Source organism: Phocoena phocoena, chromosome 13 (assembly GCF_963924675.1).
Source record: "Phocoena phocoena chromosome 13, mPhoPho1.1, whole genome shotgun sequence".
In the NCBI taxonomy this organism is placed as follows: Eukaryota; Metazoa; Chordata; class Mammalia; order Artiodactyla; family Phocoenidae; genus Phocoena; species Phocoena phocoena.
Genome location: NC_089231.1, coordinates 47801383 through 47818126, shown reverse-complemented (window position 1 = coordinate 47818126; position 16744 = coordinate 47801383). Strand labels below are relative to the sequence as shown.

Here is a 16744-nt window from a genome sequence, read left to right as displayed (position 1 = left end):
AAAAACATCAAGTAAAAATAAAAGTTAATTTTAGAAATTTTAGTTTAGATTGAAAATTGCTGATTTGCTTATTACTTTTTTGTTCAAGAGAGACTTTATTTATTTATTTTTGTCACTAGACAATGAATTAAGCAAACCTTTATTGAAGCTTAAATTGTGGTACAGTAATACATTTCCACTGATTTAAGTCCAGCACCATGAAGAGAGAAATTATGGCACCAAAATTTTCCCTCCTCTATCGTACACACTAGGATTAATTTAGATTACTATTCAATCTATAGCTTTCATTTTTCTAGGCTTTGTTCCATACAAATTTGTGCAGTTTTTCAACATTAAATAGAAATCTTAAATCTATTGGGTGGGAGAAATCAGACCTCAAGCCAATAAATGTTCATCAAGTCTACTGGGACACTGTTCAAGAACACAATCCACTTTGATCATTGGTCCTCATAATAGCCCCAAAACATTAGGTACTGTGCGCTAATTACACAAGCGGACTGATCCATTGATTGAAAGCTTCTTCAATGAAGCTTTGAATCAACAAGATGTTTAAAAGTCAAAAGTGTTCCAACCACTTGATTTCAAACCAAGTAGAATTTATGTTTAGAAACACTAAAAAAATGTGTTCCATTTATAAATACGGAAGGAACAAAAACATCACTGCATCAATCCAGAAAGAATCAAAAATTGTTTGAGGGCAAGAAGAAATACAAAACTGAGTCAGCTTTGCTCTTTTCTCAGCTGCTTAAATGTCCATATTAGCAAATACAGCTAAAAGATGCCAACTCTTTTAAGCCTGTATTTCTAGTCATTTCCCATTGACCATTTTGGAATTTTGTATGTTATGTTTTATGGACAGCATTCTGCTTCACTGTGTAGTATGTCTGGATGACCTGAACAGTTCTCATTCATCACTTGATGCTACTCCATGGTGGAAGAAATACCAGTAAGAGGAACCGTCAGAACACTATCACATGCATCGCAAAGTCACAGAACTTTTTTAAGTCACAAGACGGCAAAGACATCGATTCTGCCTTGAACCAAAGTTTATGGCATATCATTAATAGAAATGAGTGGAAATGGCTACGAAAGTTAAAGTTAAGGTGAATCATCTGAGCTAACTTGACTTGTTGAATCCAATACAACCTTTATCTTAAATCTCCTTGCCAAAAAATGTAGTGATAATTCTTTTATACTACTACTTAGCAAGTTAATAAAGGCATGGTACTCATGAGAAGCTAATCTCATTTAATGGGGGGCACAGAATGGCATACAGTTTCCATACAGTTCTGCCAATATTCCCTAGTATCAATCTATACCTTCTTTGCTAGTCAACACCAGCTTATTCCAAAAGAGCTCATGGTAATGAAAAATGCCAAACTCCCTTGACCTTAAAAGAAAATTAAGTCCAGGGTCCATCCCCCCATTCCCCCCTGGGGTGTAAGGTTAGTGTAAACCCACAGTGTAACAGTGTATTGCTTTGTGGAGGGGCTGTGGTTGGGAGGGAGACACCATGGTGAGGAACGAATCAATTAAAGTAACACAAGTATAGGAAGCAGTGAGATAGTAATACACGAAATGGATAACTGCAGTCATTTTTGTAGAGGACTCGACTCGTGGAAGAAGAACTTTGATAGGTGCTGCAAAAACATCTGTATGAAGTAGAAATTGGCTTCAATAACATTAGTAGAGAATATGTTCTAGAAAGTGGAGGTAACTGGATGCAAAATCCTGGTAGCAATTGAATAGAACAGTCCCAGATGGCTAGGCTGAGGCCAACACCTAATGAGGACGAAAGCCTTGTCTGTGTGGAATTTTGGAGGATAACTGGAGAAATATTACACTGTGCATAAAGCAGATTGAATTGTTTTCACAAGTGTTGTAAAGTTTCAAATAGTGAAAGGTTTTTTCTACATGACTTCAATTTCACAGCAAGAGTGGCATAAGATACCTAAACGCAGAAGAGAGCATTCATGCAAGATATCTAACTACTTGATATAATAATGTATACAAATCAAAATGATTACACTATCATTACATCTAGGGCTTTCTGCAACTACAAGGTGGTGGTTATGGAAAGAATGGCCCTTGATATCAATATCTAAAAAGCAGCCACCACCTTCTTCTGTGTGTGTTCTCTTTTTGCGTTTTTTCTTCATTTTTCTTAATCAACTCTGCTGTTGTTGCTGCTTCTTAGCAAAACTGGTAAAAACAAAATTGTAATCATTGAACGTAGCGCTCTGGCAATCAAGACGTTTAAAACCTCCAATCCTCTGGGGCGAAGAAAGCACTGTGCAACATTTAGAACTCTGATTTACAAACAGCGTGGTCACAAATTTTCCTGGCTTGAAGACTTCCATAAGTTTCCTGATCAGGTCATCATAGGAGGTCTGACTTAAGTTTGTTTCAAAGCTAACATAAGAAAATTCTGGTTCTGGAGTGACGTGAATAGTCCAATAAGTTCCATCCGATTTCATTCCATTCATTGAATACCCACAAGGATTGAACAGTGTGGCATCAATGACAGAACCTGGTATCAGGTCACGAATTCCACTCTCACGAGTGACATCCTTTGCAGTAACACCATCTTTCCTGTAGAACCGGTCCATAACCGCTGGGTCAATCTCACTCATCAGAATTTCCAGGGTTTGATCTGGCGGATTGATTACCCGACTTTCTGGGAAATCCAAAGTATACAAGTACCAACAATCAGAATTCATGCGTCCCATACAATATGCTGCTCCATTTGGGAGAATTGCATTAAGAAATTCTGTTTCTTCCCGGAAATTCTGGTGTGGGTACCCTCGGTGAAAAGGCTTCGTGAAATTCTTACCAGAGTAAAAGAAGCTTTGAACTGAGTCAAACCCCTTGTAATCCCTAGCAAGTTTCAACAGGGGAACCAGTGCTTTCAGCAAGAGAGTGGTACCACGTGTCTTCAAAATGAAACGTTTCCTGGAGACAAACATGCTACTCTCACTGAGTACATAAGCTTCCTGCTTGTCAGTTTTTGTCACACTTATGATTGAACATTGCACATCCTTCAAAAGTATTTCCCACTCGGATCTTGGGATGGTGCGAAGATCCCCAGATCCTTGCTTTGCGTTGGGTTGCTGCCTGGAGAACCAAACCTCCAGCAGCTTTTCAGTCCCTTCAGAAAAATGTGCATCTTCCATCACTGTGAGACTAGCAAACGACCAACAACTACAGAAAATCAACTAAATTAAATCTCTTCTCCCGCCGCTGCGGATTGTTCCAGCTGTGTTACTAAAGTTCAGGTTCCTTTTTTGCTATCATCTTATATTAACTTATTTTTTAAAAGGGTTAATAAAATTTTCCCGGCTTTTTTTCTTTTCTTGTTTTGGTGAGCGAAAGTTGAACGTGAGTCTGTTGGAAATAGGGGCAGATACAGCTCAGTCTCTTGTAGTCCTCTGTTTCCCCATAAGAGAGAGTAGAGCGAGCGCTAGCTAATGTCACCAGCCATACTTTGGGAGCTAAAGAAAGACTTTTAGAATCAGAAAGATAACTATTGCTCAGCCATTCAACTTAAAGATATTTAAGTGTTTTAGTTGGCTTATAATCTGATTGTCAAAGTTTAAAACATTTTTTTTAGTTAAAAGAATTTTAAAGCAATTTCCTCTACCCACCTTGAAATTGATATATTTTCTATTCTCCTTGAGTGGTATTTTTTTTTTTTTTTTTAAACATCTTTATTGGGGTATAATTGCTTTACAATGGTGTGTTAGTTTCTGCTTTATAACAAAGTGAATCAGCTATACATATACATATGTTCCCATATGTCTTCCCTCTTGCGTCTCCCTCCCTCCCACTCTCCCCATCCCACCCTTCCAGGCTGTCACAAAGCACCGAGCTAATATCCCTGTGCCTTGCGGCTGCTTCCCCCCAGCTATCTACCTTACTACGTTTGTTAGTGTGTATATGTCCATGACTCTCTCTCGCCCTGTCAAAACTCACCCCTCCCCCTCCCCATACCCTCAAGTCCGTTCTCCAGTAGGTCTGCGTCTTTATTCCTATCTTACCCCTAGGTTCTTCATGACATTTTTTTCCCTTAAATTCCATATATATGTGTTAGCATACGGTATTTGTCTTTTTCTTTCTGACTTACTTCACTCTGTATGACAGACTCTAGGTCTATCCATCTCATTACAAATAGCTCAATTTCATTTCTTTTTAAGGCTGAGTAATATTCCATTGTGTATATGTGCCACATCTTCTTTATCCATTCATCCGATGATGGGCGCTTAGGTTGTTTCCATGTCCTGGCTATTGTAAATAGAGCTGCAATGAACATTTTGGTACATGACTCTTTTTGAATTTTGGTTTTCTCAGGGTATATGCCAAGTAGTGGGATTGCTGGGTCATATGGTAATTCTATTTGTAGTTTTTTAAGGAACCTCCATACTGTTCTCCACAGTGGCTGAACCAATTCACATTCCCACCAGCAGTGCAAGAGTGTCCCCTTTTCTCCACACCCTCTCCAGCATTTATTGTTTCTAGATTTTTTGATGATGGCCATTCTGACTGGTGTGAGATGATATCTCATTGTAGTTTTGATTTGCATTTCTCTAATGATTAATGATGTTGAGCATTCTTTCATGTGTTTGTTGGCAATCTGTATATCTTCTTTGGAGAAATGTCTATTTAGGTCTTCTGCCCATTTTTGGATGGGGTTGTTTGTTTTTTTGTTATTGAGCTGCATGAGCTGCTTGTAAATTTTGGAGATTAATCCTTTGTCAGTTGCTTCATTTGCAAATGTTTTCTCCCATTCTGAGGGTTGTCTTTTGGTCTTGGTTATGGTTTCCTTTGCTGTGCAAAAGCTTTGAAGTTTCATTAGGTCCCATTTGTTTATTTTTGTTTTTATTTCCATTACTCTAGGAGGTGGGTCAGAAAGGATCTTGCTGTGATTTATGTCATAGAGTGTTCTTCCTATGTTTTCTTCTAAGAGTTTGATAGTTTCTGGCCTTACATTTAGGTCTTTAATCCATTTTGAGCTTATTTTTGTGTATGGTGTTAGGGAGTGATCTAATCTCATACTTTTACCTTGAGTGGTATTTAAAACAATTGGATTTGAGGTGCATGGACCTAGAGTCTGTCATACAGAGTGAAGTAAGTCAGAAAGAGAAAAACAAATACTGTATGCTAACACATACATATGGAATCAAAAAAAGGTTCTGATGAACCTAGGGGCAGGACAGGAATAAAGATGCAGACTTAGAGAATGAACTTGAGGACACGGGGAGGGGGAAGGGTAAGCTGGGACGAAGGGACAAAGTGAGAGAGTGACGTGGTCATATGTACACTACCAAATGTAAAATAGATAGCTAGTGGGAAGCAGCCGCATAGCACAGGGAGATCAGCTCAGTGCTTTGTGACCACCTAGAGGGGTGGGATAGGGAGGGTGGGAGGGAGGCACAAGAGGGAGGGGCTATGGGGCTATATGTATACATATAGCTGGTTCACTTTGTTATACAGCAGAAACTAACACAACATTGTAAAGCAATTATACTGCAATAAAGATGTTTAAAAAAAAAAAAAGGGCTTCCCTGGTGGCGCAGTGGTTAAGAATCCACCTGCCAGTGCAGGGGACACAGGTTCGAGCCCCGGTCCGGGAAGATCCCACATGCCACAGAGCAACTAAGCCTGTGTGCCACAACTACTGAGCCCATATGCCACAACCGCTGAAGCTCACATACCTAGAGTCCGTGCTCCACAACAAGAGAAGCCACCACAGTGAGAAGCCTGCTCACTGCAACGAAGAGTAGCCCTCGCTCGCCGCAACTAGAGAAAGCCCGCGCGCAGCAACAAAGACCCATTGCAGCCCAAAATAAATAAATAAATTTATTAAAAACAAAAAACAATTGGATTTTGATGTTACAATCATTCTGTCATTAGAACACTGGATCAAATAGTCCTTTCATTTCATTTGCTTCACAGATGATCACCAAAAAATACTCTTGTCATCAAGGCCTTATAGGTATCTGTGGGGTTTTGTCCACCTGGTACAGAGTTGGCAAGTTAAAGAAGCAAAGGAAACCACACAGTGGTGAGTAAATGAGATTGTTTACGGTATTTGTATTGTGGCTGAAGCAGATAAATGGCTAGAGAATAATAGTTACTTCCCTTGACTGGGGATAGACCCTGTGGCACATAGACTTCTGTGAGTTCTGCTGGGGCTAGCTACTGGGTCAGCCCCCATCTCTCTAAGGAGGTAGAGGTTATGATCTTTTTCAGAAGAGAGATCTGAAGTTCAGGGCTGTTAAGTAAACTATTCTGGGTGACACAAATCTTGTATTTCATTGAATTTCAGACGTCATCGGTTGTGAGACCCGCTATGATTTTATGTGCCACTAAGAAAACAGAAAGTACTCCTACAACTGTAGCACAGTGATTATTTTATGCCTTAGAATTTTTATTGGAAAGGATCTTATACTTATTTTGGCATTGATTTCGCTCCTATGTATCTCTTGTGCCTATGTAGAAAGAAAACTAAAAATGAAGTAAATTGGCTAAGGACTTTACAAAACCTCATTTTCAGAGTGTGACTCTTATGAATTATTTTCCAACTTGAAGTCTGCAATATTCATGTTTCGCTGTGCAGGCTCGTCCTCTGTGTCATCCAGAGCATGGGTGATGTAGCATTTCCTAAAAGGTTCCTCCACGACTATCTCTAGAATTCCCTTCTGGGCCGTTCCACGAGTTTTATGCCTGTCTGCAGGCAATGACTACTATGGCCAACGACTCCTGGTCGGCAGCGATTCTAAGATGTATTTTGATTTCAGAAATATTAAAATGTGGGTAAAGATGTGTCTTTAGGTTCATACTGAGGTCTGTCTCTCTCTTATCCTGGACACGAAGGAGGCTTTTGTCTTCTGGTTCCAGAAGTTGATGTTTTACTCCAGAGGGCAGGAGCAGGTGCTGGGTTGGATGTGCACTTCCACTTCTTCAGCTCCTTGCCTGTCGCTCACTAGATCGCTCAGATCTCCTATGTTCCCTTTCAAACCGCTGATGAAGGCATCTGGGTGAACCTTTGGGGGAAAAGGAAAATCCAAACCCAGTAAAGAACTTGTCCTGGACTTGTTCCCTTTCAACCCTCCCTGGTGATTTCAGGGGAAGTTCTCTGGAGCACACAATTCCATAAACGTCGACATTTCCAGGATATGAAGATTCTGCTGCTCCGTTCTGAGCAAAGAGGTTGGTTAAGAAAATTGTTATGTTTTCCAAGTGCAGAGGACAGTCGCTCTGAGGAAGGGACTGTTCTGAATCTTCTTGGGATGCTTTAACTGGTGTTCGTAACCTACTGCTTGTAGCTAAGTTGGGCTGAAAATACCATAATCTGTTGGGGGAGAAGAAACCTCATGTCTGTAGGTTTCAGGGGATAATCTACATCATCATAACTCAATCTTAGCACATAATTCAATCTGCCTGGAGAGGTGATCTCTTTGCCTAACACCCAGAAGGATAGATCACACTAAGGAAGGTCATCCAAGATGCTCACGTTCTGTGCATGAAAATGCATCTGTATGTATTTTCCATTTTGCCATTTCCAGTTTTGACTGCCAGAGTTTGTTTGATTGTTTTATGTTTGGGCAGCTAGGGACTGAGATATTTCTTTTCTGTTTGTTTTTCCAACTCTTTTTACAGTTTAACAAGTCAAATACAAATCTCAGGGGACTTCATAAGCCTCGTGATGGTGCTGTGAGTAGCATCCCATTATTGATTGCAAATACTGCATTGGAATGCCTCGGAAGAGCCCCAAACCAAAACTTTCAGACGCCTGAAGCTCTGAGCTTTCCAATTAGGCTGAAAGTTTCCCTTGATAACCAGTCGTGCTGAAGCTTTTAATATTGTTTTGGTCTATCCGTTCTCAGCAACGTTTTCTAGTTATGAAGGCCAGCGGATCACTTGATGTCAGCGAGGTAGCTCATCCGACCCACTTGCATGCTTTCTGATCAAATATGCTACCTGAAAAAAAAAAATCTTCAGCGTCACGTAAACTGATTGTAATTGGGGGCAATTCTTCTTTCCCTTCTTCAATGCTATATCCTCCTGTGCAGCCTATTTTGCATCCAGAGATACATTTGAAAGTCGAAATCCCTTAGAGCTAAATATTCTAAACTGACAGAGGAATTTCTAGTGGCACACCAGCCTGGAGCCATGTTTTTATGAGGACATCACTTTCTATTTCTAAGCTTCAGTGTGCACTTTTGCTTCCTTATTGCTGGGAGCCATGCCACATCAACTTGCCTCCCTCTCAGCTTTTAATGTTTTTTTAATGGAGTCCAGTTTTCCACCTAAGTTATGGCTAGCCTTCTGACAAACCGTCAGACACCTAAGTAACCAGAATGGAGGTGTCCAGATGTGACATGGGGGGAAAAGGCAATGGTAAACTTTCATGCCTTTGAACAAAACCATCTTCTAAGAATTCATTTCTACCTGGCCTCTGGGTTTGCCATAAGGCTAAAAGGGGCTTAAGAACAACATTTAAACAATTAATACGTGATCTGAAGTCTTTTCTTGTAGGCCACAAGCTAAAGTAATCATTTCTCAATCTGGCTGCTGTGGTTGCCTGAACAGTGAACTAGCAGCACTGCTGCATTTTTTTCTCAAGCACAGTATTGCTTGTGGAGCACTGAAGTTAGTTAGCTAATGGAATAAAAGCAAGCACGCTTTGCAGGTAGCTGGTCATTTAGAAGAACTTAAGAAAATAATTGTAAATTACAACGAATGATGAATCATTGCAGATGCAAATTCATCAAGGAAGGTGGCATTTCTGGGATAAAGGAAGAAGTATATGTTCTTGAAAGTCAGCAATTTGGGTGGCTTTATGTCTACAACTTGGAAGACATTTGCAGAACATTTGGTAATTAAATATGCCCTCAGCTGAGAAATAATGCTCTGGGTTGTCCTGCAGGTAAGTAGAAGGTAAGTGTTCTCTCTTACCTGGGTTTTAAGAGTTCTGCTTGGAATCCCGTGGGTATTCCAGGTGCATACAATCTATACAATAATATGAGTAAATGTCCTGGCTAAGAAACAGGCAGAATTCATCTTCCTAGAGTCACAACAACTGAGTCTTTCTTGAGATTCAGAGTTCAGCTCAATATCTTCCCCTCCCCCACGGAGCCTTCTTATCCACATTAGCCCACTTTGTGTCATCATCTTCCTTTATTTTTATTTCACCAATCATTGTCTGAAATGATTGTCTTCATTTGTTTTCTGGTTTGTGGATGTCTCTGCCTGGTAGAAAATCGCTCATTGAGAGCGGGATGTTGTTATCTGTCTCCTTCACCACTGATTCCCCAGCTCCTAGAAGCAGTCCCTGGTACATTGCAGGTCTTCAATAAGTAAGTAAGTAAGTAATGAATGAATGAATGAATGAATGAAAGGAGAATTCTGACTACAGTATAGTTCCAAAGAGAGTTATAGAACATTGGATGGTTCAGAAGCTGGGTATGAGATATGGCTGTATATGATGTCTAAAATGTAGTCTAATGAGGTCAGGGATTTTCTTTTTCTTTTTTTTTGGCCGTGCCCTGCAGCTTGTGGAATCTTAGTTCCCCAACCAGGGATTGAATCCGGGCCACCATAGTGAAAGAATAGAGTCCTAACCACTGGACCGCCAGGGAATTCCTAGGAATTTTCTTTATACTTGAAAAGAATCCCTACAACATCAGGCACAGCATGTGATATTTTATACTGTTGGAGGTGGGTTAATGCAGAGGTCTTGGGGAGACGACCTGGTGTTTCATTCATTCCAGGGCTGTTATAGGGGATGTGCTGGGAGGGAGGGGGTTCCTCTTAGAGTGCTCACTGACTGGGGGGCGGGTCGCAGGGATAAGACCCCCCCAATAACAATTTACCTGGATTGACAGGGACCATCCTCTCCAGTGTGGAAATTCCTTGAACAAAGCTTGAAATTCCTTGAATAAAGTCTTTTTCCTTGGACAAAGGATAGATAAGTGTTTTAGCAATCGATTAATAGTTTGGGTGCTTTCAGTTAAACCAGTCCTTGCCGCCTTTTACATCGGTAAAAACTGTTCTTGCCAAAAATGCAGTTTGGCTGATGGAATCTGATATTCATTAGAAAGATTAGTAACTTAAAGAAAAGTACTTCTTTGAATTTGATGTATTTTACAGGAAGGGGCCTAGTTTGATGTTGCCCAGCTTAACTTTTCATCCAAATTGCCCTTGAGGAGTGTTTTTTAATCTGATGCATTTTTATCCCTATCTTCTGAAGTGGCATTTTTTTTTTTTTTTTAACGGGAGGATAGAGTAACATGGAAAGCAGCTTTTATTCACTCCAAGGACAACAAACGCACATACAACCAAGGGCGGGCAGAGTTAGTCTCTGGGTACATATATTAGCCTAAGGGTGTCATGGGTGCCTGTGTGTTACTCAGGAAATTCTTTAAAAATAATTACCTTGCGATTAGTATCTGATGCCAATGGTATATTTTCACTTTAAAAGTCAGAGGTCTTTATTTCCTTGAGACAATGAATGAACTTCTTTTCACCTTGTTCCTGGCTGCTTTTCTGCCTTTATCTTAATATAGACACACTCACCCAGACACGCACGCTGGCCGACTGCCCCCTGCCAATGGTAGATTTTCCAGTGAAACAGTTTCTCTTCGTATTATAATTCCAGTCTAGTCAAATTAGAAATACCTACTTATCTCCCTTTTATATTTAAGGTGTATATTCTCTTCCAGGTGGTGTATAAACAGAAAAATGGTATTAACATTTTCTTATGGATTCTATCTAATGCTTCCGTTGGGTCCAGCTACCAATGGAAGCCAACTGGAGGATGAGTTTACAGGTTTAACTAAATGTGGGAAACAGAGACATGAAAGCGCTCTTCCCAGCTAAAGCTCATTAATAAAATTTTGGTCACGTTCAAAGACTTCAAAAATGAGTTTGGGGGCAATTTTGGGTCCAGCCTTTAAGCACCAACCACTGCCTGTCTCTCCTGTCTCTCTCATCACTTCAGTGGTTCCAAGAGGACAGTGGATAATGTATGGCTGGTGGCAATGACTGCATTGTAAACCACATATGTAAAAGCCGTAATAGATGGCTTTGATGTCCAAAAGCCACAGCCCACCAATCCGAAGTCAGAGTGACGGGTTAGGAATTGTCAGTCTATCGTTATTGGCTTTTCAAAAATAAGGAGCTGGGACTTCTCTGGAGGTCCAGTGGTTAAGACTCCGCGCTTCCACTGCAGGGAGTGCGGCTTCGATCCCTCGTCAGGGAACTAAGATCCCGCATGACATGGGGTGCCACCAAAAAATAAAAAAATAAGGAGCTAATGAAATCTGCTTCTAGGGAGGGACATATATGTTAACGGACTATTTTGGGGAAAAAAATTTATGTAAGTGTCCCACAGTATTGGACTTATTTGAAGTATTTCATACATGTTTTCTAAAATAGAGACATGCAGGGAAAAAAAGGGCGTGCCAGGGAAGCTGGTCGGGTCAGTGCTAGAGTTCTCAGAAGGTAAGGTACCGCCTGCTAGAATTTGTCGTTAAAGTGTTTCATTATGTTTCGCCCTGAAAAACAGGTGAGAGAAGGAAGAATCTGGAACAAGGGAGAAGGGAGGAAGAAGGATGGGGATCACGAATATGGCCAAACTGGATTCTCTTCTGTAACTGGGGAGGAAAGTCTTCCCTTAAGAAGCTTGCATGTCATATTTAACTGGTTCCTTCCTATAACATCTTGACTTAATAAAGAGACAGGCAAAAGGGAAAGAAAAGAAAAATGAAAGAAAGAATCCGCAGCAAGACAATAAAAAGTTTCCCCCTCACACCCACCACCTTGGGAGTTTTGCCTTTGTGCCTCGTGGCTTATCCCACTGAAACTCATCAGTTTTTGCTTTTATGCTGGAAACGCCCCAAAAAACATTTGAAGCTTGCTAGCCACCCCTTGGGGTGAGAAGGTTTCACAACGTGTCTCCAGGGAAGCCCAGGGGGCCAGGGTAGGAGAAGAGGTGTCCTTCTCTCCCTCGTGGGGGAACAAAGGACAGAACCTCAAAGTTCTTGCCCCAGTGTGTGACCTCGGGGCCGAAGGCAAAACATTTTGTCTCTGGGTCCTAATGATATAAGCTCCTCCGGCTCTGCAACTGCGCTCTATGATGTGACCTGAAAGCTTTGATGGAATTACTATTGCCTTCTCTTTCTCTGCCCAGCCATTTATTATTCTGTATATTTTCAGGAGCTGTGGGAAACTTTCATAACCAAGCCTAAGCCAGGCAAAAACTTGTCCTATTTGGAATTTGTAATGAAGTCAAAACATGGCCTGGATTTTCTGAAAGGCTCCTTTGGCGGCCTGTGACAGCCCTAGGGCACAATCAGACAGGGCTGGAGAGGGCCTGGGAGCAGATTTTGTTACCAAGAATAGGACAGAACAATATTTGCCTCCAAAACACTAGGGCTGCTATTTACCTCTCAGCTGGAAGAAGGGAGAGATAAATGCAGATTTCACATAAAGTGCAAATACCAATTCTTTCATTTCTAATTTTCAGGATTTTTTTTTTTTCCCCTTAGCTCCCTCTAAACAAAAGGTTAGGGAGAATTTTTAGCATATTTGATTTCCTGACCTAAGGGAAGAAATTCTTTATTTCAGAACTTTTGACCCCCAAAGAGCTGTTACTTTGCCTGAAAGGCTGAATAAAAATTGTTAGACATTTAAAGCAATTGTGGGTTTTGAGACTGCTTTCTTTTGTGCACTGTGCCTGTTGGTGTGTGTCGGATTGCAGGGAAATACTATGAAAAACCAAGTTTCGCTCAGTTTGGATGGAAAACTTTGCCTACTTTTCAGAAGCTCTTGCAAATTATTTACAGGCTTAAACCTGATCCCTCAAAAGGAGCCTCAGTCCCTAACAAAAGTGGTAAGTGGTAAGATGTAGTTCCTAATTTTTATTTAAGTCAAAGGTTAATAGTACAAGGGGGTTTGGTCCCTGAGTGTTTCAAGTTAATGTTTATTTTTTACCATCGTTTAAAGAATTTCCTAAGGCCCTTATTTCGCTGCTGAAAGCAGAGTAAGAGAACTCAGATTTCATGCCCCCAGGCTTGAATAAAGGACTAAAAACAGCACAACATTTGCATCTACTTAACAATCTCGGTTCTAAGAGCCCCCTCACAGTGAGAGGAGGAAACCCTATCTGGAGGTGAAATGAAGCTGTTCCGAGATATTTGCCAAAAACACAATTCAGAGAAAGATAATCATTGTCAGAAATGACCTAGGAATTCAAGGCCTTATGATTGAAAACAAAAAGCTGAGGAAGGTGCATTCCTTGCTTCCCCCGCCTGCCCAGATATCAATGAATATCAGTTCAAGGTGGCTGAAGAACCAATTTCATGCATCTACTGTACGAGGAAATGAACTGAGCCAAGGGCAAAAATAAAATTATACAAATGTTATTATGGGCTAGCTTGCTTCTGTCCTAGTTTAATTCAAATTTTAGCGCTGCAGGCTTGGCTTCAGGCGTTAGCCTTCCTGAATCAATCAACATTTGCTTACATCTAAATTATTAGGGGAGCATGTGACTTTGTTTATTGTATAAATTATACGCAAGGTTAAAGCATTAACTGTTCAACCGGTTTGTTCCTTCACCTCACCGACCCTCCCCCGCCCCAGTCAGCCCTCCCCCAAATAGGAAAGAAAAATCTGAAATTACGAATTTTTTTAGACAAACGCAATAACAGAGCCGCAAAGTCTTGTGAACCTGAGGTTGTCGGCTAAAAGTGGGATGGGAGACAATCTTAATGGTTAGAAAAAAGGAAAGAAAGGAGCCCAAGAAGTTGTTCACAAGAGCCCTGGGAGAGTGTCTGCACAGAGTGAAACCGTGATATGGTAAATAATCGGTTAAGTTGATTAAGACAGCCAACCAAATGGGGATAATTTAATATAAAACTAAGAAAGCCTTTTGGCTAGGGTTTCAGTAGGCAAGGAATTTCAAACTATATGGCAATGCTGGACTCAAACTTTTTTTTTTTTTTTGGCGGTACGCGGGCCTCTCACTGTTGTGGCCTTTCCCGTTGTGGAGCACAGGCTCCGGACGCGCAGGCTCAGCGGCCATGGCTCACGGGCCCAGCCGCTCCGCGGCATGTGGGATCTTCCCGGACTGGGGCACGAACCTGTGTCCGCTAGCCTCGGCAGGCGGACTCTCAACCACTGCGCCACCAGGGAAGCCCGGACGCAAGCATTTTTATTGCCTTTATCTATTAGAAGACAAAGTTAAACATAGATCCTCTGGAAAATGTATTTAAGAACAGGTCTTTTTGTTTTTGTTTTTTGTCTCTGCACATCACTGTGAATGCTTCCTGAAAGCTCACTCATACATGTTTGGGAAATAAGGATGGAGCTTAATAATTAGACAATTTGACTTTCTAAGTATTTAGACAAACTAGATACCAGGTGTGTTCTGCTTTGAGAACATTCAAATTTAAATGAATATCAAGGGTTCAAAGCAGACAAACCAGAGGCAATTATTTGCTTTACAAAAGGTTCTTCTTTCTATAAGATCATCCACAGTAGGCTTCCCACAGTAATAAATTAATTTACAAAATTGTAAATTGAATTCAATAGAAAGATTAAATCTAGTCTTTTCCATCAATGTGTGTGTATGTGTTGCTTTCTCAAAACTTATAGAAACACTGCAAGTCGGAAGATTTTTGTATAGAATGAGGCTCCGTCATAAATGATTCGAATGTAAGGTGTGTTCAAGAGGAGAATCAATTTCCCATTCAGCCAACTCCTGATTCTTTCTATTTGCATCCTAAATTGGGCTTTGAGATCTTGGATGGTGGTTCTCCAAAAGTGATCAGTGGGCCATCGTCCACAGAATCACCCAGGCAGCCCAAGAATCTGCCATGTAACAAATGTCCATATGATTGGGATGCACGGAAACTAACATTTGAGAACTTCTTTTGCAGGACCTAATATGGAAGTCAACAGTACCGCTCTGTCTACTCTTTATTTCATGTGGTTTACATGCTCTCCTCTTCATGGTGTCCCGGAGCTCAGCCCAAACTAAAACGGGCTCCCAACTGTAAGGCCTCCCAATCCCTGACCTTCTTTGCTTGGTCAAAGGCATCTTTGAAGCATACTTATTCACTCCGTAGTAGATCCTGATTTGTATCGAGAAAGTAAGCCTATGAAAAATCGCCACACATAACCACAATTCTATTTGAAATAATTTATCAGATGTAAAACTAAAATTGCTTTCCACCTAATCAGTATTTTTAAGAATTAGCTTAAAATTTTTAAGACAATTTTTAAAGGTTACACTCCATTTACCGTTATTACAAAATATTGGCTATATTCCCCATGATGTACAATACATCCTTGTTGCCTATCTTACACCCAATTGTTTGTACCTCTCACTCCCCCACCCCTATGTTACCCGCCACCTCCGGTAACCACTAGCTTGTTCTCTGTACCTGTTAAGTCTGCTTAAGAAACAGCTTTTTAATAGCAGCATATCAGAGTGGAGAAAGCAGAGACTTTGGAATCAGACAATCCTGGTTTCATTTTCACCTTTATGGGATGTTTGGCAAAACTCGAACGTCTCTGAGCTCAGTTTCTTTGCCTGTGATGTGGGAATAATACATTGTAAATAGGCTGGGTTGGAGAGAAAAATGAACAAGATGCAAGAAGTGCTTGGGATAGATAATAATTATTATCATTCACCATTTCCAAATAGCTGTCGAATTCACAAGTGGTGCACATGAAAAGGAGAAGCAGTGGACAGCTGGGACACTCACTGCTGCTGAGGAAATATTGGGGAATTCCCGAGGTGCACAGAAAACTGCTGAAAGCTGCTTACTTCCTGCCCAAACCTGGGGCCTGTAAGACCTCTCCCGGAGTTCCTTCTGGGAGGAGACAGACAGAGAAAGAATGTGTAGGAATTCCAGAGGGAAGCCATCCCAGATAACTGCTACAGCTGGTATTCTCCCAGAGACTCTGTGTTGGAAGACAGCAAATTTACCTAGAAATTCATGTGATGAAAACTTTGTACAGGAAATGAGAACTTTGGGCCCCTGAAGACAGAGGGGCTAATAATTCTCTAGTATTTAGTGTAAATTTTTTCATAAAAGAGATATAACAGAGTAGGATACAGAAACGGCTCAGCAGGTGAAATAGACTTCAGATGATGAAATGAGAATAGAATACAGGGAAAGGCAAAAAAGACCTGGCTTAGGGGTTCTACAGTTCCCTAACTGAGCACCACTGAATACCAGTAACAATAATGATAATGACAACTTTCTAGTGGCCTAATCCGGTGGAGAAAGTAGTAGTCACAGTCACAGAATGGTATCTTTATTCCTGCTTAGAGATGTTATACTATATATTTTCAAGTGTGTTAAATCATTTAACCATCATATCAAGCCTGTGAATTTGGTTTTATTTTCAGCCTCATTGTCCTGCGAATATCTTGGGAAGTGTTTATATCTTGAGTCATGAAAAACACCCGTTGAATCCCACATTGTGTGTGAAATATGCCTCCATAACAGAGATTTGTTTTTTGCCCAATTTCCACTTACTATTTTTAAGGCAAAATGATAATCCAAATTCCCTTTGGGAAACCACACATTCTCAGGCCACATGGTTTAAAAGGTATCATATCCAACCCTAGCAGCAGGGCTGGGTGCTGATTGGCCTAAAGAGATCAGCATGCTACTTTCTCCTTGGTTACAGCGATGGATTCACCCACGGGCTGTGTGACCCAATCATA

At 40.8% G+C, this 16744-nt stretch overlaps 1 protein-coding gene across 2 annotated transcripts; it reads right to left on the bottom strand.

Moving 5' to 3' along the window:
* Positions 1-2168: 2168 nt before the first annotated feature.
* On the bottom strand, positions 2169-3173 carry LOC136133008 (S-adenosylmethionine decarboxylase proenzyme-like). 2 transcript variants are annotated; one of them, XM_065890091.1, is made up of 2 exons: positions 3058-3173; positions 2169-2970 (listed from the first exon to the last, which is right to left on the bottom strand). In XM_065890091.1, exons 1-2 carry the CDS (start codon positions 3171-3173, stop codon positions 2169-2171), a joined length of 918 nt encoding a protein of 305 aa, XP_065746163.1. The 2 variants fall into 2 exon arrangements, with proteins under 2 accessions (XP_065746163.1, XP_065746164.1); XM_065890092.1 differs by having other exon boundaries at positions 2169-2704; positions 3065-3173.
* Between the last annotated feature and the right edge of the window lie 13571 nt (positions 3174-16744).

Bases quoted from the DNA above. Each gene is read 5' to 3' on its own strand.
- LOC136133008 (XM_065890091.1), bottom strand. From the start codon at position 3,173: ATGGAAGATGCACATTTTTCTGAAGGGACTGAAAAGCTGCTGGAGGTT. The intron at 2,971-3,057 runs GTGGGAAATACT...ACTCAGTGAGAG, and splicing joins CGCACCATCCCAAGATCCGA to TAGCATGTTTGTCTCCAGGA.